Below are 23,258 nucleotides of genomic sequence, written 5' to 3'. Positions count from 1 at the left end.
TCTCGGATGCACAGGCAGGCGACCTGAGCCATGCGCCCCCCCCCCGAAGCCAGCGTGCGCGGCTGCGTGTGGCACAGGCCGTGTGTGCCCTAAGCGAGCCCAGACCCAAGCCACCCGGGCTGGGGGACCGCGCAGGTGTTTGCAGGCCGGGGCCAGTGCCTGGTGGCCACATGGAGGCCCCAGGTGGCTGCTGGGCCCTGCCACCAGCCTGGAGCAGGGAGCCAGCGGGGGGCGAGCCGCACATCACCTCCACTCGGGAGCCTCGCCCAGGCAAGCCTGTGGCCTCTGACAGGGAAGCAGACCCCCTGTGACACGGGGGAGGCCTGAGTTTGGGGACAGTGGGTGGTCTCCTGGAAGGCGACCCCTCCAGACGGTGGCTCCTGCAGAGGGCAGGGGGGCGGGGAGGGCGTGTGGTGAATATCTGTGGTTCTGGTCCCAATTTCTTTTTTTTTTTTTTTAAGATTTTATTTATTTATTTATGAGACACACCCGGGGGGGAGGGGTGGCAAGCTCCATGCAGGGAGCCCGATGCGGGACTCGATCCTGGACCCCGGGATCACGCCCTGGGCCAAAGGCAGATGCTCAACCGCTGAGGCACCCAAGTGTCCCTGGTCCCCATTTCTTTAAAAAGATCTGAAGCCCGTACGGAGAGCAATTGTTACTTCTGGTTGTCGGATTCGTGGGTTTGGGGGCGGGAGTCTCGGAGACTTTTCTGTAGGCCCCATACTTCTCTCTCAGAAAACCAGGACGGGTGCTTCTCCAGGGTGAGGTATGGAAGTTGGTTTCCAGTCCTTTGAGCACCATCATCCGAGAGGAAGGAGAGCACGCAGCGTGGGGCCAGTGCCCCTTGGACAGGATACTGGGTTTTTTGCCCATCGGGGGGATTGTTTTATCCTGACAGTGTGTCCAAGATACGCTTGGCTTCCTTTTCTGTTACTGCTGAGTCCAGGACAATTGCAGGGCGTCTTACACAGTAACAGCCCGGCTTCGTGATGAATCATCGTTTGTGCGGTGTTTTTAGTGTATTTGCTCATGATTTCTTTTAGGGCCAAGTATTATGCAATAAATCCCGTCCTTGGCTATAATCTATACTCCAGCCCTCAGGCCTTTCTCTCAGAACCAGTCTTGTATAAAAACAAATAATGTGTCTTCTGTTTGGCTCCCATTTCTGTATGCAAATGATTCTTTTTATGCTTTTAATGTTGTTTGCACAAGTAGCATCAGCTTGAATAGGTCTTAGAATTAAAAAAGAAAAAAAAAAAAAGACAAAGAAAGAAGAGAATCCAAATGGCTTGTAGGTATTTCTCCCGCCATACGGGGACGTGACTCCGGAGAAGTAAGCGGGTCAGTGGCCCCTGCCCAGCCGAACGACTTGTCTAGAAGCAGCCTGAGGAGCAAGAGACACCGTCCCGAGGAAGGGCTGTGCAGGTATTTCTCATAATTAGTTGAGTCGAAGCGGGTTCCAGACAGGCCTCCTGTTTGCAATCAGCTGATACATCCCTTAGGTCTTGTGGCTTTTTTTTAGCTTTTGAAAAATTACTTTCTAAAGATTTTATTTATTTATTCATGAAAGACACACAGAGAGACAGAGACACAGGCAGAGGGAGAAGCAGGCTCCACGCAGGGAGCCCGACGTGGGACTCAATCCCGGGACTCCAGGATCACGCCCCGGGCCAAAGGCAGGCGCTAAACCACTGAGCGACCCAGGGATTCCCGAAAAATTACTTTTTAAAACTCAGAGTAATGGGATCCCAGGGTGGCGCAGCGGTTTGGCGCCTGCCTTTGGCCCAGGGTGCGATCCTGGAGACCCGGGATCGAATCCCACATCGGGCTCCCGGTGCATGGAGCCTGCTTCTCCCTCTGCCTATGTCTCTGCCTCTCTCTCTCTCTGTGACTATCATAAATAAAAAAATTAAAAAAAAAGTTTAAAAAAAAATAAAACTCAGAGTAAAAATCAAACTGCCCCCGTGTTTGTCTACCACCCAGACATCCCTGTTACCCCCTCAACCAGGCTCAGGACACTGGGTGGTTCCACCTAGGACCAGCGTCCTCACACCGCCATGGCTGTCCCCATGGGCTTTCCAGAACGCCACAGAGGCAACCCCATGCGCAGGGCCCAGCCTCTTGCCTCTGGCTTCTCTTCCCACCCGGGGCCAGTGTGGGCCTCTGTGTGTGCATGTATGTGTGGGAGGTGTGTGCCCGTGTGCACACCTGTGTGTGTGTGCGTGCACGTCTGTGCCGATGCTGTGGGCCTCTTGGTGCACTGGGCCAGGCCAGTTCCTTCACCTTTGCTTGAAGTGTGTCTCCAGGTGTGGGCAGCTGTGCATGCAGCCACCGTGAGTGTCCACGTGGAGTCTCTGGGTGGACGCATGCCCCGAGCAGTGCTGTTGTGGGTGGCGTATGTGTGACCACATCTAGCGCCCCTGTCACCCGCCTCCATGCCAGCACAGGGTGTCAGGGTTTTGGCTTTTGCTTTTGTTTCAGCCACGCCCATCTGCATGAGGTGGTGATTCCTGACTCCTTGTGCTTTTCAGTTGCATCTTTTCATGTGCTAATTTACTGCCCATTTGTCTTTTTTAGTGAAGCTTCTGCAAATCTTTTTCCTTTTAAAAAATTGGGTTCTCTGTTTTCCTTTTTTTTTTTAAAATTTTTTTTAATTTATTTATTTATGATAGTCACAGAGAGAGAGAGACAGAGGCAGAGACATAGGCAGAGGGATAAGCAGGCTCCATGCACCGGGAGCCCGATATGGGATTCGATCCCGGGTTTCCAGGATCGCGCCCTGGGCCAAAGGCAGGCGCCAAACCGCTGCGCCACCCAGGGATCCCTCCTTTTTTTTTTTAAGATTTTATTTATTTATTCATGAGAGAGAGAAATAGAGAGGCAGAGACACAGGCAGAGGGAGAAGCAGGCTCCCCGCAGGGAGCCCGACGTGGGACTCGATCCCGGGACCCCGGATCATGACCGGGATCTCGATCCCGGGACTCCGGGGTCATACCCCTGGCTGAAGGTGGCGCTAAACCACTGAGCCACCCAGTGATCCCCTCTTTTCGTATTGTTGAGTTTTGAGGGCTCTTTATATATTCTGGATCAAACCCTTTGTCAGATACTCAGCTGGCCAGTAGTTTCTCCCAGGCTTAGCTTCTCTGCCTTCTTTCACAAAATTTTAATGAAGTCCAGTTTGCAGACTTCCTGTTTCTGTTCCTTGCCTCCTGCCTTCACCCCATGAGCACTGCCCTGAGTACTGCGTGTCCACACAAGTCGGGACGGCCCCCACCATCCTTGGTTCTCCTTTTCAAAGTCCTTTTGATTGTCCTAGTTCCTTTGCCATCCCATATAAACTTAAAAACCAGCTTGTTGATCTCTACAAAAGAGCCGGGCTGGGATTTCACGGGAGTGAAACCTGTCGATCTGGTCTGGGAGCACCGATGCCCATGCAGCGGCTTGCCTCTCCCCCTGCTCAGCCTTTTGCTGGCTCCTTTCATTAGCTTGCAGATCCTGTGCTGGTCTTGTTAGATTTAGGTATTTTCTTTCCGTTTTGGAGTTCCTATAAATGGCAGTGTTTAAAAAAAACTGACTTCTAATCTTTTGTTGCTCGTATGTAGGAACGGGACTACTTTTTACGTGTTAAAGTTGTATCACATGGTCTTGCTAATAATAAATTCCTTAGTTCTGGGGATTTGCTTTCACATTTTTCCACATTAGTTGGGGTTGTCTGCCTAAACTGTTGTTTTGTCTGCAAAGAAGAGCTCTGTTTTTTCCTTTTCGATCTTTGTGCCTTTTATTTCCTTTTCTTGCTTTATTGCACAGGGCAGGCCTTCAGCCCTGTGCCCCAGCAAAGGGGTGTGAGGGTGTGGCTTTGCCTCCCGGGTGCAGGGGGTGTTCCATCCTGCCGCCAGCGTGATGTTGGCCATTCAGGACGTTCCCTTCTGGCCCTGGTTCACCAAGAGTTTTAATCATAAGTGGAATTGAATTTTGTCCAGTTTTAATCATCTGAGGAGATTTCATGATTTTTTAAATTTAGTCTGTTGCTGGGATGAATTACACTGATTGGTTTCAAATGTTGACCAGCTTTCCATTCCTGGAACAAACCTCACTTGGTCATAGTGTATCACTCATCCCTTTTTATGTATGATAAACTCAGTTTGCTGTTATTTTGTTGAAGGTCTTTATGTCTATGTTCATAGAAGGATATTGGTTTGTAGTATTTGTTTTTGTATGTTTTTGTCTGGTGTTGGTATCAGGATAATTCCTTTCTTTTTTTCTTTTATTCTTTTTTTTTTTTTTTTTGGTATCAGGGTAATTCCTGACCTCATGAAATGAGTTGAGAAATATTCCTCCCTTTTCTGTTTTTCTGGAAGATATTGTGTTGAATTGTTGTTGTTTCATCCTTCAATATCTGGTTAAATCCACCTGGAGTTTTCTCTTTCAGGTTTTTTCTTTCTTTCTTTCTTTCTTTCTTTCTTTCTTTCTTTCTTTCTTTCTTTCTTCTTTCTTAAGATTTTATTTATTCATTAGAGACACAGAGAGAGGCAGAGACACAGGCAGAGGGAGAAGGCTCCCTGGAGGGAGCCCAATGCGGGACTCGATCCTGGGATCCTGGATCATGACCTGAGCCAAAGGCAGACGCTCAACCACCCAGGAGTCTGTCTTTTTCAGGTTTTAAACTACTAAGTCAATTATTTCGGTAGATTAGGCTGTTGAGATGATCTGTTTATCCTGGAGAGCCTGGCAGGTTGTGGCCTCAGGGCACTGTGACATGTCAGTACATATGGTTGCGGTGTGTCCAAGCCCTGCACCTGTCTGTAGCCTCGCCCCTGGGAGACCTGTGTGATCTTCCTCCTTCCCTTCCTGATGCTCGTGATTTTGTTCTCTCTCCTTTTTTCTCTGTTGGACTAGAGCTCTTATCACTTTTATTGCTTATCCCAAAGAACGAGTTTTTTTAACACTTTATATTTTATTTCTTTTTTTTTTAAGATTTTATTTATTCATGAGAGACACAGAGAGAGAGGCAGAGATGCAGAGAGAGGCAGAGACACAGGCAGAGGGAGAAGCAGGCTCCACGCAGGGAGCCCGATGTGGGACTCGATCCCGGGTCTCCAGGATCACACCCTGGGCTGAACGCGACGCTAAACCGCTGCGCCACCCGGGCTGCCCGTTTTTTATTTCTTTGTTGTTTTTCTGTCTTCGGTTTCATGGTTTCTGCTTTTGTCTTGGTGACTCCCTCGCTCCACTGACCCTGGGTTCGGTTTGCTGTGCTCCTGACGTCTCGAGGTAAAGCTCGGACTGTGCACTTGAGGCCTTTCCTACTTTCTGGCGTGAGCGTGCACAGTAACGGCTTTGGCTGCCTCCCCCGGGCTCAATTCGTATCTGCTTGATTGGCACAAAGTATTTCTGGATCCTTTGAGCCTTCCTCCTGGGCCCGTGTGCCCCTCACTGTCCGAGTGGTTGGCATTCCGGCCACCTGTCTACTATTGATTCCTTTTTGTTTGTTTTCAGTGGGCTCCACACCCAGCGTGGGGCTTGAACTCATGACCCCGAGATCAGGAGTCACCTGCTTTACCGCCGAGCCACCGGGTGCCCTCTAGTATTGATTTCTGGTCGAGTCCACAATTGCAGTTGTTCGAAGCTGGTGCTCCTCTGGGGCTGAGACGCGGCCCGCACTGACGGACGCTCGCCCCCATGCCCCACCCCCTTCTCCGTGCTCTTTCCTTCGCAGTTTGTTTCCTGCCGAGTCGGGGTGGCCTGATGGGCAGAGCGAGCTGGGCCTCCCCTCGGTGCCCACGTGTCAGGGGCTGTCAGGGACACGTCCCGAGTCAGGTGCCTCGCTGCCTGGGGAAGCCCTCGTGTCCATCTCCCGGCTCCCCTGGGCTCAGTCCAGCGCACATGCTGTCACCATCATCCTCCTAGTGGCCCAGAGTGCTGCACTGTGACAGGCTGGCCGCGGGCCCAGGATGGGAGTGGGTGGTTTGTGCCGGTCTTCGTTTATAAAGGTGACTGAGTGACGGTGCAGAGAGTTGTTCACCGTCCCCTGTCCATAAGGCCATGGGGAGGCACCAGGGAGAGTCCCAACCCGAGCCTGTCCTGGGGTTTCCACGGGCAAGGCACAGCATAGGGCAAACAGCTTAGGGTTGGCTGGTTGGGATCATTCCGGTGGACCTTGAGGTCCCAAGGGCTGTCCCTACTTGTCTGCCACCTGGCCTGGGTGTGTAGGGCAGGGGCATATTAGGTTGGTGTTGAGGGTTGGATAATGAGGGTTTCAGACTATGGGCTCTGGATCCGGGGGAGATGTAAACAGTCCTGGCTGCCGGTCGGCCCTGTAAATAATGGAGGTCAAATAGACAAATACGGAATCTAATAAAACACATTCATCGTCATGCCCCGAATGGCAGTGGAGTCTCTGTGCCGTGCCCAGGATGGTTGTGGGGTCTCCACAGAAAGCGTAGGATGGTGCCGGGTGTCTCTGCTCCATGGGTGGCTGGCAAGTGCTCAGGGAGCCCGTGAAACGTTCCAAGGCCGTACAGTTGACCAGACGTATCGAGACCTGAGCTCCCTGGCCTCACCCCGTCGCTCCCTGCCACCTGGATGTAGACATGTGAGCTGATAGGCCCGGGCCTTCCTTCTGGTGCACGTGACCCCATGCCTCCTCTGAGGCAGACCGAGTGGGGAGTCCCTGATGTCAGTGGATGGGCCACCCCCGTCCTGGCCATGTCAGCATCTGTCCTGCTGCTTGGGGTTCAGATGCTTACTTTGGGGACTGAGCGACAGCCCAGGTGGGCATGGAGAGTCTGGGTTTCCCAGACAGGACAGGTGTATGGCGACTTGAAGCTGTGCGGGCGTCAGTGCACGTGTGGGTGGTGCGTGGCCCCGACCCTGTGAGCAGCAGGCTGGCACCGGAGTGGGAAAGCGAGCCGGGCTTCCAGGGGCTGTGTGGCACCCCACACGCCCCGAGCTGCCCCGCCTGGGCTCTAGGTGGGCTCCTCTAGGGGCTGCCACGGCTCTGCTGCCCCCAGGAAGGAGCCTTCGTGCAGCTGAGGTCCTGTGTGCTGCATTTGCAAGGCAGGTGCTGCAGCCACAGTGAAGGGGAAGGTGCCCCACGGAGCTCGGGGGACACAGTGTAGGCATGTCCCCAGGCCTTCCCCCGGCAGGGCCCACACGCCCCACCTCCACCCTCCACTCAGAGTGGTGACCCAGCAGTGTGAGGGCCCAGGGGAAGCTCCCCGGGGTGGGAACTCGGGCGCTGGGGGCAGGGGTGTGCACAGGGGCTGAGGGAGGTGGTGGTGGTGTCTCCAGGGGCCCTGCGGGGGGGGGGCAGGGCAAGTGGGGGCCATGGACCTGAGACCCAGGCACCCGTGTGGGGTCAGGGTGGAGGTGAGTGGGTCGGGCCTGGGGCGGGGCTGGCAGAGGCCTGTGCTCTGGAAGCTGAGGTGGGGCTCCGAGGCTGGCACCTGGTCCCTCAGGGCATTTGGTCTCTGGGGGCCGCTTGTCCCTGGGGGCTCCTGGTCCCTGGATGCTCTTGGTCCCTGAGTACTCCCGATCCCTGTGGGGTCCTGGTCTCTGGGTGCTCCTGGTCCCTAGGGGCTCCTGGTCCCTGGGTGCCTGGTCCTGGTCCCTGGGTGCTCCTGGTCCCTGGGTGCTCCTGGCCTGGGGCTCTGTCCTGGTGGTCCTGGTCCTGGATGCTCCTGGCCTGTGGGTCCTGGTCCCTGGGGCTCTGGCCTGGATGCTCTTGGTCCCTGAGTACTCCGATCCCTGTGGGGTCCTGGTCCTGGTGCTCCTGGTCCTGGTGCTCCTGGTCCTGGGGCTCTTGGTCCTTGGGTGGTCCTGGTTCCTGGGTGGTCCTGGTCCCTGGATGCTCCTGGTTTCTGGGTTATCCTGGTCCCTGGGGGCTCCTCGTCTCTGGGGGCACCTGGTCCTTCGGGATATTTGGTCCCGGGGGTGCCTGGTCCCTGGGGGCACCTGATCTGTGTGCCCTTCTCTTGTTGCCCATAGGCCTGTGTAGAGCTGCCCTCACCAGCGGGAGACCCGCCTCCTGCAGGGTGGCCCTAGTCCTTGCCAAGGGTCCCTGGGAGGTGTGATGGCCACATCTGCATCTGAGGCGGGAGCTCCCGAGGGCGGGGCCTTCCTAGGGCTCCAGGTGTGGGAGGGAGCCGTCCCTGCTAAGCAGGCCTTTGCCCTTTGCAGGTTGTGCAGCCTGACCCTGAAGAAGCTGGTGGTCTTCAAGGAGCTGGAGAAGGAGCTCATCTCGGTGGTGATTGCCGTCAAGATGCAGGTGAGGGTCCCCCTGCCACCGTCCCAGGGGCTGACATGCCGGGCGCCCGTGCTGCCTCGGAGTGGGAGTGGGCACAGCTGCGCCGCCAGCCTTACCGTGCAAGGAGCCAGGGCGCCCGCCTCTGCTGTGCTCTGGCGGGGCTGGACTGGCCCAGACCCAGGGCGCGGTCCTGCCCCCGTCAAGGGCAGGCAGCCCCGTGTTCAGGAGCGTGGAGGGAATGGCGTGTGTGTAGGTCACCTGCAGACGGGCCTTCCTGGGGCGGCACTGAGGCGCAGGGCCCGCCCGGCCACCCCCGGTGCATGCAGTGGACTGGACGCTGGCCCTTTGCCACCAGCCTCTGACCCAGGCCCGGCCCAGCCCCGCTCCGCTCCCCTTCCTGGTCCTCACAGGTTCCTGCCTCGGCACAAATAGTGTGTCCGGGGGGACCTGACTCACAGCCGCCCCTGGCCCTCCGCACGGCCTTTGCCCAGCACCCCGCCACCGTGGGGAGGGCTCCTGCTGGCCGTGTGCTTCCTCGACCTTCTCAGGGCCACCAGATCCAGGTCTGCTCCTGGTGGTGGCATCAGGAGGTGGCTCCCAGCCCTTGTCCGCTCGTGGGGTGCCGCCTGTGGCCCGGTGCTCAAGGGCTCCCCCACAGGTTTGGGGTCCAGTTGGCAGGCCCCTCCCCCAGTGCCATGTCACGGGCACTGGCTGCCCCTGGTGTGGCCCCCACAGCTGAGCCACAGGAGGGGCCGGGCCTCAGGTCCCCAGACCGTCCGCCCCACAGGGCAGACGTCCTGCCTCGCCCTCAGTCCCAGGCTCCGGAGCCCACGTTCCCGGACTGCGGGGCTGCCCGGGGCCCCGAGTGCAGGGTCACAGGGCTGTGGTGGGCCTCCAGGAGCAGCCTGACCTCTGCGCCGGCCTGGGCTCCCCCGCAGGAGAGCTCAGGGAGGCGTGAGCCCCGCCGTTAGTGATCCCGTCGGTCGCCAGCGTCTTTCATGTAAAGACCCAAAGATCCTTTTCCTCATGGAAGATGCTGTCGTAACTTCTCATCAAAGCCAGGCGTGCAGGCTGCGTGCCGGGGCCACGGGGACCCGCCCCACGGGGGCCCAGCGTGCCCGAGGCCACCTGTAGCTTGCACCGGCTCTGGGCCTCCTGGCGGGGAGGGGCCCGGGCCTCCCTGGGCTCTGGGGCAGGTGCAGCTCGGCCGCCCCTGACCTCGCACACGAGTGGCCCACCCGTGCTTGGGCCCCATCCTCGACGGCCCCCGACCCCACCATCTCTGGGACGCAGGCTCGGGGACCCACCTCACCTTTGCCGCCTGCCCGCGGGTCCTCCGAGGCAAGCACTCCACGACGGGACCTGGCGTGGACGAGGTCGGGGGGACGCGGCCAGAGGGCCTGGGAGAGCCCGGGACCCCACGCGGGGCGCTGCGCGGTGCCACACGGGCTGGGAGCAGCCCACCGAGTGAGGCCCAGGGGAGGCGCCCCGTCCCTGTGCCCGGGACCCTGCCGGCCGTTGGCATGGGTCTGCGACCCCTGGCCCCGCACCCCGCTCCAGCCCTGCGGCTCTGCTCCCTCATGTGGGTCAGGCCCGCAGGAGCCCCCCACCCGTGCCCTGGTAGCCGCTCTGAATGCGATGGAGGTCGGTGCCCCCCATGCGAGGGGCCACATGCTGTTCGGGCACGTGGGACAGCGTCTGTGAAACAGGCCCGTGGGGAGCGTCTCGACCCGTTGGGGGTTATTTTGGTGGAGGATTGGAGGTGGGGAGCTGCACGTTTATCCCGAGTGGCCACCCGCGCACCGGGCTGCTCAGGGCGTCGCCCCTCCTGGGCACCTGCGGGCTCGTCGTGCCACAGCACGTGTGTCATATATGCATGTGAGTGTCCTCGGGCGCGTTTCTAGGGCCTCGTCTCCGGCCTGCGACTCAGCAGCCACCCTGTCATCATCACACCTCTGGCCACCTTTGCTCCCCGGGGAGGCGGCTGCCTCCACCCGTCCACGTTCTCAGACACGCTTGGCGTCTCGCACGCCGGTTCTTCCAGGCATTACGGCTCCCCCACCCCAGCCCTATCCCGTGACCCCCACCCCACTGCTGCATACTTGGTGGTTACGTTAAATGTAGCAGTGACCAGTCTTGATCATCCAGGGGAAGGACTTGGAGGGTCACGGGATGAGGACATTTTCAGGCTCTTGACATATCTCCCCAGCGGTGCCTTTGGGGATCCGTGAGCTTCTGCCTCCCACCCCCTGATGTGCGGCTGCGCCCTGTGAGTTGTAGGGGAGCAGGTTTCCCCGCAAGATGCCCCCCTGAGAACCGAAGGTCTTGTTCTGTCCCAGGGCTCCAAGCGGATCCTGCGGTCGCATGAGATTGTGCTGCCCCCCAGTGGACAAGTGGAGACCGACCTGGCGCTGACCTTCTCGCTGCAGGTGGGTCTGGCACCGGGGCGGGGCGGGGCGGGGCGGGGGCAGCAGCCGGCTCTGGTGTCCCCCTGGGTCCTGCTTTACTCCTGAGGGCTAGAGATGGGGCAGCCTTGTGAGCTCCAGATTTCCCTCCCGTCCCGCGCTGAAGGGTGTGGTGAGCCCCAAACTCACTCTCCAGAGGCCATTTGGGGGCACCTGGCTGGCTCAGAGCATGGGACACGCGATCCCAGGGTCATGACTTCGAGCCCCACGTTGGGTGTACAGATGACTTAAATAAATAATCTAAATAAACTTAAAAAAAAAAAGGCCATTTCATTCCAGTGTTTAGAAGGTGAGGGGAAATATATGGGACCTCAGTTTTGAGTTCAGACCCCTTGGAAGTACACCGGGCATGCTGGCGATGAACAGGGGCTCAGTGCCCTGGGCACCCCCCTCCCAGCGTGGGCCAGGACTTCCTCCCCCGCCCTCCGAGCCCAGGAGTGGGGGTGGGGGTGGGGGCAGACCAGCCCCCGCTGACCCGCGTGGCCCGCATCCTGCTCCTCTGGGCACAGTTGTTTTAAGGAGGGTGCTGCTTAGACTCGGCAGGCGTGCTTGGTCTGTGTGACGCGCTCGCTGTAGAGATGAATGCTGGACTTTTCTTTTTTTAATATTCTATGTATTTATTCATGGGAAACACAGAGAGAGGCAGAGACGCAGGCAGAGGGAGAGGCAGGCTCCACGCAGGAGCCCGATGGGGGACTCGATCCCGAATCCCGGGATCACACCCGGAGCCCGAGGCAGACGCTCAGCCGCTGAGCCACCCGGGCGTCCCACGAACACTACTTGTGTCAGCCCACCTCAGACCTGTTCAAAACCGTCTCTCCTCGTGAGTGTGTGAGGCGGGGCTGTGTGCCAGCTCCCATCTCCTCCCGCGCCGCCCCTCCCTGCCCTGGCCTGGCTGTGCCCGGAGCAGGGGGCACACGACTCCAGCTCTGGTGCCACCACGGGAGCTGCCGGGTTTGGAAGTCTTCTTCCGAGGGATCAGTTTTATCAGAGTGTCGTTTGCAAAACGTGCAGCTCCCTCTGTAAGTGCGGGGCTTGGGGGCGCTCGACAGCCATGCACAGGGGTGTAGTGTGTGAACTTCGAGAAGTGAATTAGCGAGCCTCCCCTTCGTGCACACGAGCCCTGCTCTCGCAGGAGCCCCTGTCGTGCTCTGCGCGGGCCACGTGGACCAGCGCCACTCGTAGGGTCGCACCCTCTGCAGTCCGCCTCGTGGGCAGAGGTGCTGGCGACCACGGCCCCCACCGATGACCCGGAGGCCTTGGCCAGCTGCTCACATCTGCCCAGACTGAGGCACACAGTGACGCAGCGAGGAGCGAACATCTGGGGCTCGTTGGGGCTGGGCTGGCGAGGCCACTGGCACGGGTGGCAGCCGTCACTCCCCTTCTCTGCAGTACCCTCACTTCTTGAAAAGAGAAGGCAACAAGCTCCAGATCATGCTGCAGCGGAGGAAGCGGTACAAAAACCGTACGATCTTGGGCTACAAAACGCTGGCGGCGGGCTCCATCAACATGGCCGAGGTGAGCCGGCCCCTCATCACGCCCTGACCCGACGGCCGGTGTGGCCGGGCTCTGCGATGGTGCCCCCTGGCCTGGGGTGGGTCTGGAGGGTGTCCCCGCAGGTGCCTCCGCCCCTGGCTGGTCCCTCCGGGATGTCCACATCCCCTTCCGTGGGCGCTGACCCTGGCCAGGGGGTGGCCCGGGTGGGCAGCACACGCTTGCCGTGGGTCGGGGGTGGTGTGGATGCTCCCTGGTCAGGAGACGAGGGCAGCTCATGAAGACGGAACCGCTGAGGACCTGGCATCCTGACATGTGGGTGGCATGGGGCTGGGGAGGAGGAGCCTTGACAGGGCCTTTGGGAGCGTAGGGTGGGCCTGGGCAGAAGGGCGGCCAAGGCCATCGGTGTGCTTTGTGCTTCGGGGGCTTCACCGTCATGGGGCTGGATTCAGGGCCGTCGAGGGACGCGGAGCCACGCTGGTGCTCACTGGGCGCAGGGCAGGGGATGTGGAGCCAGGGTGCCCCCCGCACCTCTCAGCCCTGCTCCCGGGACCCCCAGGCCCACAGCACCTGCTCCAGCCTGCAGGCCTCCTGTTTCCCCTCAGACCCTAACTGCCCCTGGACCAGTGTCCCCTCAGGAAGGTGGCACAGGTGTGCAGGGTGCAGGGACGGAGACCGTGGCAGCGTCCCCGTCCCTCCACCTCCACACACGCACGGCCCCAGGGGTGCATCTGGACGCTGGCTCACCTTCCCTGTCTGGCTTCTAAGAGGGTATTACCGTCTTAGCGGGTGTCACTAGCTTTCTCAAAAGTTTATTTTTGTGCTCCACTGAAGAGTTGGCACCTGAAACTAAAAACAATATGGCCCATGAAATCCCAACATCTGTACTTGCTCACGTGAGCCCAGAGGCTCCAGCCTGCAGGGGCATCGTCGGTGCGTGGGGGTGCGCAGGGGCACGGGCCGCGCGCGGTCCCTGGCCTGCCTGAATCTCTCACGACTGGAATGGCTCCAAGGACTCCCCGCCTGGGGGGGCCGGCCGGGTGGGTGTTGGCTCTGCCACACGAGACCCCCAGCCCGTGCTGGTGGCCGGTCCTGCTTGGTACCCCACGGACAGAGGTCCCTGGACGCGGATCCCAGAGGTTGGTGGCCCATAGGCACAGCCTCACACACCGTGCTCCTGCCACAGCCTCTGGACAGGTGGGCTCGGACCCTCCCGTCTTTGACAGCCTTCAGTCCCTGGTGGCTGAGCCTGGCGCCGACCCCCAGAGTCTTGTCCCCCTGTCATCCTCCAGCCCCACGGCCAGGTCTCCCGCCCGCCACGTGCCCCTGCTGGGGGCCAGCCCTGTGCCAGGGCACCTTCTAGAGCTGAGGCCTGCCCGCAGGTGATGCAGCACCCCTCTGAGGGCGGCCAGGTGCTGAGCCTCTGCAGCAGCATCAAGGAGGCCTCGGTCAAGGTGGCCGAGATCTGGATCTTCTCCCTCTCCAGCCAGCCCATAGACCATGAGGACAGCGCCATGCAGGCGGGGCCCAAGGCCAAGTCCACAGGTGGGTGCCGCTGCTCGTGGCCTCTACTTAGCTGCCTCTCGCTACCTCCTGGCCCCCATCCTGCTGGGTTTGAGGAGCTGGCGAGCGGCTGAGAGGGCCCACGGGTTTCCCTCTGGGCTCCAAGCTCACAGGCGGCCTCGTGCGTGCCCTGGGAGCCTGGGCTGCGGGTGTGCGAGCTCAGCCGTAGGCAGCAGGTCACGGGTTGGTTGCAGTGCCTTCCAAGGTCTGGGCACAGGTCCTGGCATGACTGTTGCCACCGTCACGTGGGGGGCCCCTGTCCCCCTGGAGTGTGGGAGAGCACACAGGGGACCCAGTTGGGCGTGAGATCCAGGCAGAAGCATCTGGGGTCCATCGGGCACCGTGGGAGTGCAGAAGCGTAGCCCTGCCGCCGCCCTGAAGTCGGCCTGCCGGGGCTGCGCACAGCTCCCTGCGTGCCCCGGGGCCCGTCCTCTGGCCACCGCCTCGTTGCTAGAACACCAGTCCAGTCGGAACCTCGCGGTACTCCCCCTTCCGTTTGCTCATTCCATAGATAACTACTCCGAGGAGGAGTACGAGAGCTTCTCCTCTGAGCAGGAGGCCAGTGATGATGCCGTACAAGGGCAGGTAACCTGGGGTCTGGCGCGCAGGACCGCGCGGCCAGGTGGGAGATGCCGCCCTCGGGGCTCCCGGCAGCTGCGCAGCCCCCAGCGGACGGCCGGGGACCCTCCTGAGCTGCCGGCAGGAGCGGGGCACCCGGGCGGGGAGGTGGGGGCTGGGAGCTCGGCCCCTGAACGCGTGTGGGCAGACTCCTCCCGGCCCCGGGGCCCTGCTGTGCGCCCTAGGTGCTCTGGGGGTGCCGTCCGCCAGCTTCTGTGGCTTGTCTCCCCAGGACTTGGACGAGGAGGATTTCGATGTGGGGAAGCCCAAGAAGCAGCGGCGATCGATAGTAAGAACGGCGTCCATGACCAGGGTCGGTGGAAACTGGTTTTACTAACACTGGGGAAGGGTGGAGGTGGGGGGCCGGGGCCCTGGGCCGGGGGGGCGGGCACTGGGTGTCCCAAGACTAGGTGTCGGGAATGGGGCGGCCGGCCCAGGGCCCCCAGGGCCCGGCTCTGCTGGCTTCCCTGAGGCCCCGCCTCTTAGATGGGGCGCGGAGGCAGGCGGGCCGCGAGGCGCTGGCCACAGTCAGTGGGAGCTTCCCTGGGGGGTCCCCGTGCTCGTCCCCGAGGGCAGCTCCACGCGCAGAGCTGGGCAGGCTGTCCCACTCCCGCCCGTGCCAGACGAGCCCTGTGCGAGGCCAGGCCCTCGTGTCCGGTCAGCGTCTGGCTCACCCGGCACGGGCCCCCGGGTTTGGCGGGGCTATCGGGTTTCTCCTCCAGGAGAGCTCCAGGCAGAGGCCTTAGCCCGTCACAGGACGCCCACCACTGGGCTCCCGGCCTGCGCCATGGGGCGGGGGGCGTGGGGCACAAGCCCACCCCCAGGACCCCCTGGCAGCTGCCCTGGCAGAGCTGGGACGCCGAGGCCTGGTCCTGATACAGCAGGTGGAACGTGGCAGTGCCTGCGGCAGCCTCGGTTCCAGGGCCTGATGCCTGCGGGGGGGAGCATAGGACTCCCGTGGGGTCTCACGGACACACACCCCTGCCGAGGGTGGCTGAGGGCAGTTGCCTCCCTCAGGGGCCAGAGCTCAGCCTCGGAGGCCCAGGCAGCACGGGGCGCGGACGGAGCTCGGGCTCTCTGCGGAGCCCTTGCCGCCCCCGCCCACCCCCTGCCCACCCGGAGTCCCGCTGGGGTGAGGGGTGCCTCGGGAAGGGCCGGCCGCCCCCCGGGTCCCATTGGCTGGCTCTGGGACTGTGCTCTGCCTTGGGCCTGTCCCCAAGCCCAGCGCCGGTTGAGGTCAGCGCTGCCGGCCGCCGAGAGCCGGGCTCATGCGCGCCCTGATGCCGTGCCCCCCCGCCCGCCCGCCGCCGCGACCTCCTGGGGAAGCCGCCCCCCTGGGGTTCTGATTCTGTCCTGCTTGTCTCCAGCAACAAAACTTCAAGCAGAAGGTCGTGGCGTTGCTGCGGAGGTTCAAAGTGTCCGACGAGGTGAGTGACCCCGCCTGGACCCCCAGGCCTGCAGCGACCCTGAGCCCGGGGTGTGGCGGCATATGGGCGGCGTATGGGTGGCGTCCTGGCTCTGCTGCTCCGCCGCGGCCCCGGGCCCCATTGTCCTTGTCGCCAGAGCAGGCGGGTGGTGGCCGTCCCCAGGCGCCCTGCAGGCTGAGCGGAGCCACCTGCGTGTCTCTCAGATCACGACTCCGCCAACAGACCGGGAGGGAGGCTGGATGTCGTTCGGTGGTGTGACCACGAGTTCCATGTTTCTTGTGGGTTCTCGGTCGATGGCACCGTAGGGCAGCGTTCGGCTCTTGGCAGACAGGCGCCTCTGCGTGCCCATCGCCCCACGCACGGCCTCTGCCGTCGGCACCTGCGTCAGGGGGGCTCCTGCCCTGAGCTGTTGTCTCCCCTCCAGATTTGCTTTGATGGGTCTGTAGACCTTTTATTTTTATTTTATTTTTTATTCTTTATTTTTTTTTAAAGATTTTACTTATTTATTCATGAGAGACCCAGAGAGATAGAGACAGAGAGGCAGAGACACAGGCAGAGAGAGAAGCAGGCTCCATGCAGGGAGCCCGACGCGGGGCTCGATCCCGGGTCCCCAGGATGAAGCCCTGGCTGAAGGCGGCGCTAAAGCGCCGAGCCACCCGGGCTGCCCTGCAGACCTTTTATAACCTGAAGAAAAATGCCTTGGTTTTCCTTCCAACACGGGCAGAGGAGAATACTGTGCGGGTTCTGCCCCCCCGGGAGAGGCGGCGTGTAAGCGTCCGAGTGTCCCCGCCGCATGCGGTTGTGGCGGCCACTCGACCTCACGCTCATGCCCTCGGGCACGGGGCTGTCTCTCGGGAGCAGCAGCAGGTGGGCCGCCCTCCTCAGACGCCCGCGCCACCGTCAGGCCCGTCTGAGCCTCGGTTTCCCCAGCTCGATCTGCAGGTCGTTCCGCGGGCCCGGCAGATCCCCAGCTGCCTCCTTCTCACCAGCCAGTCCTCAAGCTCGCGGAGAAAAGCAGGGGACCCGCAGGAAACACAACGGCCTTGAAAAAGAACGAAGTAGAAAGGCCGCCGCTCCCCCGTTCAGGCGCTCTCGAGGACGTCCAGTTAGTAAGACCGTAGGGCAGAACGAAACCCCTCTGCGTGGCCAGTCACCAGCAGGGACGTCAGCACCGTCCACCGGGGGAGGGGAGGCTCTCCGGCGAACGGTGACGGCACAGCCAGACCTCACACGCCACAGGGTGCGGGCGGGCCCCTGCCTCGCCCCACGACAAGCATCAGCTCCAAGTGGATCGAAGCCCCAGCGTAAGCGCTTACCTTATGGAACTCTCAGGAGGGTGATGCGGCCCGCCGTGCCGTGTGGCTTCGATCGGACGCCGGAAGCACAGGCGGCCCGAGCGAGCACCGGTGAGCCGGAAACGTGAAGACGTAGAAACTTCTGTGCTCCGAACCACGGCCGGGAAGAGGAAGTGACCGTCGGGCAGAAGGTGTTCGTGCTTGTGGCTCCCGGTGAGGGACCAGCGCCCGCACGACAGGAGGCACGCTCACCACCCCGAAGAGAGACGACCCCGATGAGAAATCAGTCGTCCCGCCCAGCAGTTGGTCAAAGGCTCTCACTAGACGTTTTCTCTGAAAAAGAGCCTGGATGGTCCCAAGACCCTGAGAAGATACGGGCAAGCTCACGAGACCCAGAAGGGTAGCCGTGACCCCACAGGGCAGGAGGCCGCCGATGGGGGGGCCGGTCAGAGCTCGTGCTGTTGGCCGGAGAAAACTTGGAGGCCGGCCTGGCCGCTCCTCGCAGCGTTAACTGCGCCCGCCCAGCAGTTACAGCAGTCCTGGGCAAGGTCCAAGGAGTCGCTCCGAGACTCAGGGACAAACGGGCACAGGAGCTTTGTCCACGGCCCAAATCCCCCGTCCAGGCCGGGGCAAGGCCTGGGCCACGTCCAGGGCGGCCGGGCGGGCTGTGCGAGGACGGTGCTGGGGCAGACCGCACGTCGCGGTGGGAGGAGCCCCTCACAGAGGCCGCCCGCTGTGTGACTCCCTTTCTGTGATGTTCTGGAGGCGGCCAGCGCAGGGGGGCGCAGGGCGGCGGAAGGCGGTGCAGTGGTTGGGAGGGGACAGCGAGAGGGCTGGGGACGCCCTGCAGAGGGAGGCATTTCGAGTCGTGGTGGCAGTGGTGGCCTGTCCCAGGTGGCGCTCACTGCCCTGCACTGCTGCTGTGCGTTTCTCTGTTGAAGCACAAGTCACGAGGGGAAGGATGTCTGTGCCGTGCCCAGTGCCTGGTGACCAGAGGTCCCAAAGGTCACCCCAGCGTCTAGCAGGACTAGGCTGGTGGCACGTGCTGGAGAGAGGGTGCTTGGGGGCTCCGTGTGCCCCTCCCGTCTGTCCTGCCAGGGGGACCCCACCAGGGCAGTCCTCACACGTCTGACCTCACTGTAGGTCCTGGATTCAGAGCAGGACCCTGCAGAGCATGTCCCGGAGGCGGAGGAGGATCTGGACCTTTTGTATGACACGCTGGACATGGAGAACCCCAGCGACAGTGGCCCTGACTTGGAGGACGATGACAGTGTCCTCAGCACCCCCAAGCCAAAGCTCAGGTGAGCACACCTGCCGCCTCTGTCTGCCACCCGGCCCCAGGCCCCAGCAGGCAAGCCCTTGGCCATTCGACGCGTTGCAGGGGGCCACAGCGGAGTGTGCACTTGGGAACATGGGGTCACAGCAGAGCCTGCTGTGGGGACATGGGCTCTGGCTCAGGGAGGGCAGGGAGGCACGCATCCTAGCAGGCTGCCCGGGTCCGCGGTGTTTGTAGAGGGAGAGATGTAGCAAAGTGACAGGGTCATGCCTGCATTCTGGAAAGATCTCTCTGGAATCCACTGGGAGCATGATGACAGGAGGCCAGTTAGGAGGCATCGGGGTCGTCCCTGCAAGGGGCCGTGGTGTCCGAGATGGAGGGGCGAGAGCTCCGTCCAGGGACAGTGGTCCGGGGTCTTCCCGGGGAGACAGGGTGCTGGGAACCGCAGGGCATCCCTGTCGCACACTGGGAGGAGCGTGTGTGCAGTGCTGGCACCCGTCCCCGAGGAGCAGGAGAGCGCAGAAGCGCATGTGACCCCAGCCCAGGACGAACGGGAGGCCCCAGTTTTGGGGGAGCCCCTGTGGGGTGAGGGGACGCTTGGCCCACCTATGGTTTCCAAGTGGGGGCCATTTGGAGTCCAGAAGATCCTTGGCGTTCTAGTTCTGTTTTTTATGTGTTTTTTTTTTAAAGATGTTATTTATTTCTTTGAGAGAGAGAAAGAGCACGCGCACTCACGAGCAGGGGGAGGGGCAGAGAGAGGGGAAGAAGCCGACTCCCCGCGGGGGAGCCCATGGGGCTCGGTCCCAGGACCCCGGGATCGTGACCTGAGCTGCAGGCAGATTCTTCACCCACTGGGCGACCCAGGCGCCCTTTAACTTTTTGACATAAGTCAGCGAGACAGAGACGCACACGCGGGAGGTGGGCTCTCTGTGGTTGCTGAGCCTCCAGCCTGACCCGCACCGGTGGTTGGGGCCGCCGCCGTGGTGGACAGGCGGGTGGTGTCCGTGGGCTGTGCTCTAGCTGTCAGCCACCGGCAGGGCCAGCGAGGCCGTCCAGGCGCTTGGGGCTTTGCCGCCTTCCCCCGAACGGCTATCGCAGGCCACCTCCCGCGTGTGGCCCTTGCTGCTGGCCGCACCTGCAGAGCAGGCTCCTGGCCAGCTGGTGCCCACAGCCCTGCGGGTGAGCGTGGCCGTCTCAGGCCGTGGTCCTTCTGCCCTCGCACGTCCCTGAGTGGCCTTGTCAGACTGCACGAGCCCTGCCCACCCTCTCTGTGAGGCTCCGTCCCTCCACCTCTGCCCGTTGTCTGCTGGGGACGGGGCATCCGGCCAGGCTGGCCTGGGTTCACTGGGTCCGGCTCATGTGCCCCTGTTGCCCTGTTGCGTGTGCTCTCGTGTTCCCGGAGCTGCCTTGGGTCCCGAGGTTCCCGACCACATGTCCTCCTGCAGGACCGCCGGGTGGAGCTACCACCCTCTGCCGCCGGCTGCCCTGTGCAGGGCGAGGCCAGGAGCGGGGGGCTTTCAGGATGCGGGTCCTCTCCAGTGGGCTGAGCTGGGAGCTGAGAAGGGCTGCTTTTTGCTCGGTGCTCGTGGCCCCCCGGGGCTGCCTCTCCCCAGCTCCGTGTGGCCGCCGGCTCCCACGAGCACTGTGGCCCGGCCTTCGCTGCGGGGAGGCTCTGGAGAGTGACGTCTCTACGTCCCCACACCCAGGCCCTACTTCGAGGGGCTGTCACACTCCAGCTCGCAGACGGAGATCGGGAGCATCCACAGCGTCCGGAGCCACAAGGAGCCTCCGAGTCCGGTAAGCAGACCGGACCCCACAGCCGCCCTCCCCTGGGACCTCAGGCAAGGGGTGGTCTGCCCGTCTCTCTGGGTCGCTCAGGTGCTGCTGAGCACACGCTCCGTGACCCAGGTCCAAAGCTGTCACAGGCTGACCCTGAGCCTGCGGTCTGAGAAAGCCCGACCCATCTTCCCAGGCTGCCCCCAAGCCCAGATCCCCTGCCCCAGGTGAGCCAGCCGCCCACCCCCGAACACATCCTGATTCCCGCCTTGTCCACACAGGCCGACGTGCCCGAGAAGACTCGGGCCCTGGGAGGCAGGCAGCCAAGCGACAGCGTCTCTGACACGGTGACCCATGTGAGCACGAGGGACACATTCATTTGTTCAAGCACAGAGCAAACTTACACGGTGATTTGGGGGGCAGGCCACACCCCTTGACGTGTGGGTCCTTAGCTCACACCTCCCAGGATCTGAGCAAGAACCACAATCAGGACCCCCCCCCAGGTTCACCCCAACCCCAAGGGGACAGTCAGGGCCCCCCTGGGCTCACCCCCACCCCAGGGGACGGTCAGGGCCCCCCTGGGCTCACCCCTACCCTGAGGGAAGGTCAGGGCCCCCCTGGGCTCACCCCCCACCCTGAGGGAAGGTCAGGGCCCCCCTGGGCTCACCCAAGCTCTGGGAGGATGGTGGGCATCCCCCTGCTTTGCTGTCCAGCCCTATGAACACTGATTGGCTCCTGTTCCCCTCGTGAGGACCACAGGGCAGGTTTTGGGGAGATTCGGGGCAGTTTGGTGCTGGGCTCCCGTGGCAGCAAGGCCTGCAGCCCTGTGGTAGGAGGTGGAGTCAGCTCGGTGCCACCCGCAGAGCTGTCGGCCACAGCACCTGAACACCCCCAAACCAGGGCTCCTCGGGCAGGGGCTGTGGCCTGGGGAGGGGCCTGTGGGCTGCGCACCCCCAGCGGGCCCCCTTCTCTGCCTCTCAGAGCACGCCCACCCCCGGGGAGCAGCCTGCACAGCCCGAGGAGAGCCCCGAGGTGGAGACCTCCGCTCTGGATGTGTTCACCGAGAAGCTGCCGCCCAGCGGGCGGATCACCAAGACGGAGTCCCTCGTCATCCCATCCACCAGGTGACAGGATGCCCTGGGGAGGCTGTTGGCCAGTGTGGGGGCCATGGTCCCGTCTGAGCAGAAACACCTAGAAGCTCGAAGATTTCTGGGCTCACCCCGGAGGTCCCCCGGGACCCCCACCCCTGTTTGTAGCCAGCCGCCAGCAGGCCTTCTAGGGCCGAGGTGTGGCCCCTGCTGTCATCCCACACGTCCCGGGACCTGACGCCTTTCGCGGAGCCCACGGGGTGGCTCCGGGGACAGGTGTGGTCAAGCGCAGCAGGGCCCAGGCGGTGGCGCTGGGTCCGACACGGGCTTTGTGGGGCCAGGCCCCTGCCCCCCACGCGCTCATCCAAGAGGTGGGGGTCTGAGTTGCAGTGACCCATGCAGCCTCCCAGGGAGGACATCCACGGGGTCTGTCCCGCCCCACTGCGTCTCGCTCGGTCTGGGGTCACCTGAGCCCCTCCCGGGATGTGCTCCCTGGCTGGCTCTTCTTCACCTCCTTTGGGCACCTGGCCACACTCCCAGGCAGCCCTGTGCCGCCGTGCGGGCCACCCCTCCCTGCCACAGTGGGCCACGTGCTGCCACTGCAGCCAGGACGTCCGTTCCTGCCCGAGCCCTGTCGGGCTTCTGCAGGGGGGCCGGGCCCTGGAGGGACAGCGGAGCTGCTGCGGCTGCGCGCCCTCCCTCTGGGGCTGTGGTTCCAGCAGCCGGCCCTCACGTGTTTTATCAGGCCATACGCGCGTGCGCCGAGGGTGGGCGTCACCCAGCTCAGCCCTCGGCCCCCCAGAGGCGCCCACGCTGCCTGCCACCTGCCCCACCACCGCGTGTGTGGAGCAGGGAGCCCGAGGGGCTGTCCCAGCCTGTCCTGCGCCTCACAGGTCCGAGGGGAAGCAGGCTGGCCGCCGCGGCCGGAGCACGTCCCTGAAGGAGCGGCAGCCAGCGCGGCCGCAGAACGAGCGGGCCAACAGTCTGGACAACGAGCGCTGCCCGGACACGAGGAGCCAGCTGCAGGTGCGCGCCCCAGGAGAGCGTGTGGGCGGAGGCCGCGGTGGCCCAGGACCAGCCCGGTGCTGGGCCCGGCGCCTCGTGGCTGGGACGGCCCCTCGGCCTTCAGCCCAGTGACCTCTGCCTGAAGCAAAGCTGAGTTCCCGAGCCAGCACTCCCGGGCGGCCGCTGGGGTGCGGGGGCCTCGGCGGGGCGGGTGAGGGGCTGCGGCAGGCCCCCCTCCAGGGTGGATGGGCCCTGTGTCTGCAGATCCCCAGGAAGACCGTGTATGACCAGCTGAACCACATCCTCATCTCTGATGACCAGCTCCCTGAAAACATCATTCTCGTCAACACCTCCGACTGGCAGGGGCAGGTGGGCAGGGGCGGGTGGGCAGGGGCCAGGTGTCCCCCCGCAGCGGGGAGGTGGCGGGCATCCTCCGCACTGGCTGGGGGGAGCGGGGAGCGCCGGGCCTTGCGGGGCTGCTTGGAGCCCTGAGGCTCGCTGCGCCCTCGCAGTTCCTGTCGGAAGTCCTGCAGAGGCACACCCTCCCCGTGGTGTGCACGTGCTCCGCAGCTGACGTCCAGGCGGCCTTCAGCACCATCGTCTCGAGGATACAGAGATAGTGAGTCCAGCGGCCACGGCGTCCGTCGGGGCCCCTACACCCCGGCCTTGCCTGCGGTTCTGTCCCGGGCCCCGACAGGCTCCCCACAGCCAGGTCTTCTGTCCAGATCTGGGCAGTGGCAGGACTTCTGCAGCGAGGGGGCCTTGCTGGGTGAGGCCCGGCGCCCCTCCAGGGCTCCCGCTGTCTGGGGTGGAGGACCCGGGCGTTGGCGGTCCTCTTGGGGTCGTGAGCGGCTGCAGCAGCTGCTGCCCGAGTGTGGCACTGGGGGCACAGCGCTCGCCTCGTCCCAGCACAGTGCCCATGGCCGCAGGGCCTGCTCGGGCCGGCGGGGGGTCCTGGCAGCAAGGACGGCTCCCTGACGCACCCGTCCCTCTCTGTCCGCCC

The 23,258-nt window shown here is 62.7% G+C and overlaps 1 protein-coding gene across 4 annotated transcripts in view; it reads left to right on the top strand.

The window, feature by feature from the left end:
* Positions 1 to 23,258, top strand: part of LOC129514851 (phosphofurin acidic cluster sorting protein 2) — a 55,457-nt gene that overhangs the window by 22,938 nt on the left and 9,261 nt on the right. For 3 of the 4 annotated variants that reach the window (XM_055333547.1, XM_055333549.1, XM_055333550.1), the window contains exons 2-15: positions 8,182 to 8,269; positions 10,588 to 10,677; positions 12,106 to 12,231; positions 13,590 to 13,752; positions 14,282 to 14,355; positions 14,621 to 14,701; positions 15,756 to 15,815; positions 18,254 to 18,411; positions 20,093 to 20,183; positions 20,444 to 20,518; positions 21,144 to 21,286; positions 22,144 to 22,276; positions 22,520 to 22,624; positions 22,768 to 22,874. In XM_055333547.1, the coding sequence (XP_055189522.1) occupies positions 8,182 to 8,269; positions 10,588 to 10,677; positions 12,106 to 12,231; positions 13,590 to 13,752; positions 14,282 to 14,355; positions 14,621 to 14,701; positions 15,756 to 15,815; positions 18,254 to 18,411; positions 20,093 to 20,183; positions 20,444 to 20,518; positions 21,144 to 21,286; positions 22,144 to 22,276; positions 22,520 to 22,624; positions 22,768 to 22,874 (1,494 nt within the window). The remainder of the gene's footprint in view (positions 1 to 8,181; positions 8,270 to 10,587; positions 10,678 to 12,105; positions 12,232 to 13,589; positions 13,753 to 14,281; positions 14,356 to 14,620; positions 14,702 to 15,755; positions 15,816 to 18,253; positions 18,412 to 20,092; positions 20,184 to 20,443; positions 20,519 to 21,143; positions 21,287 to 22,143; positions 22,277 to 22,519; positions 22,625 to 22,767; positions 22,875 to 23,258) is intronic. The other variant, XM_055333548.1, reaches the window with a different exon arrangement.

This window comes from Nyctereutes procyonoides, unplaced genomic scaffold, assembly GCF_905146905.1.
Source record: "Nyctereutes procyonoides isolate TBG_1078 unplaced genomic scaffold, NYPRO_anot_genome, whole genome shotgun sequence".
In the NCBI taxonomy this organism is placed as follows: Eukaryota; Metazoa; Chordata; class Mammalia; order Carnivora; family Canidae; genus Nyctereutes; species Nyctereutes procyonoides.
This window is presented reverse-complemented; position numbering and strand designations above follow the sequence as displayed.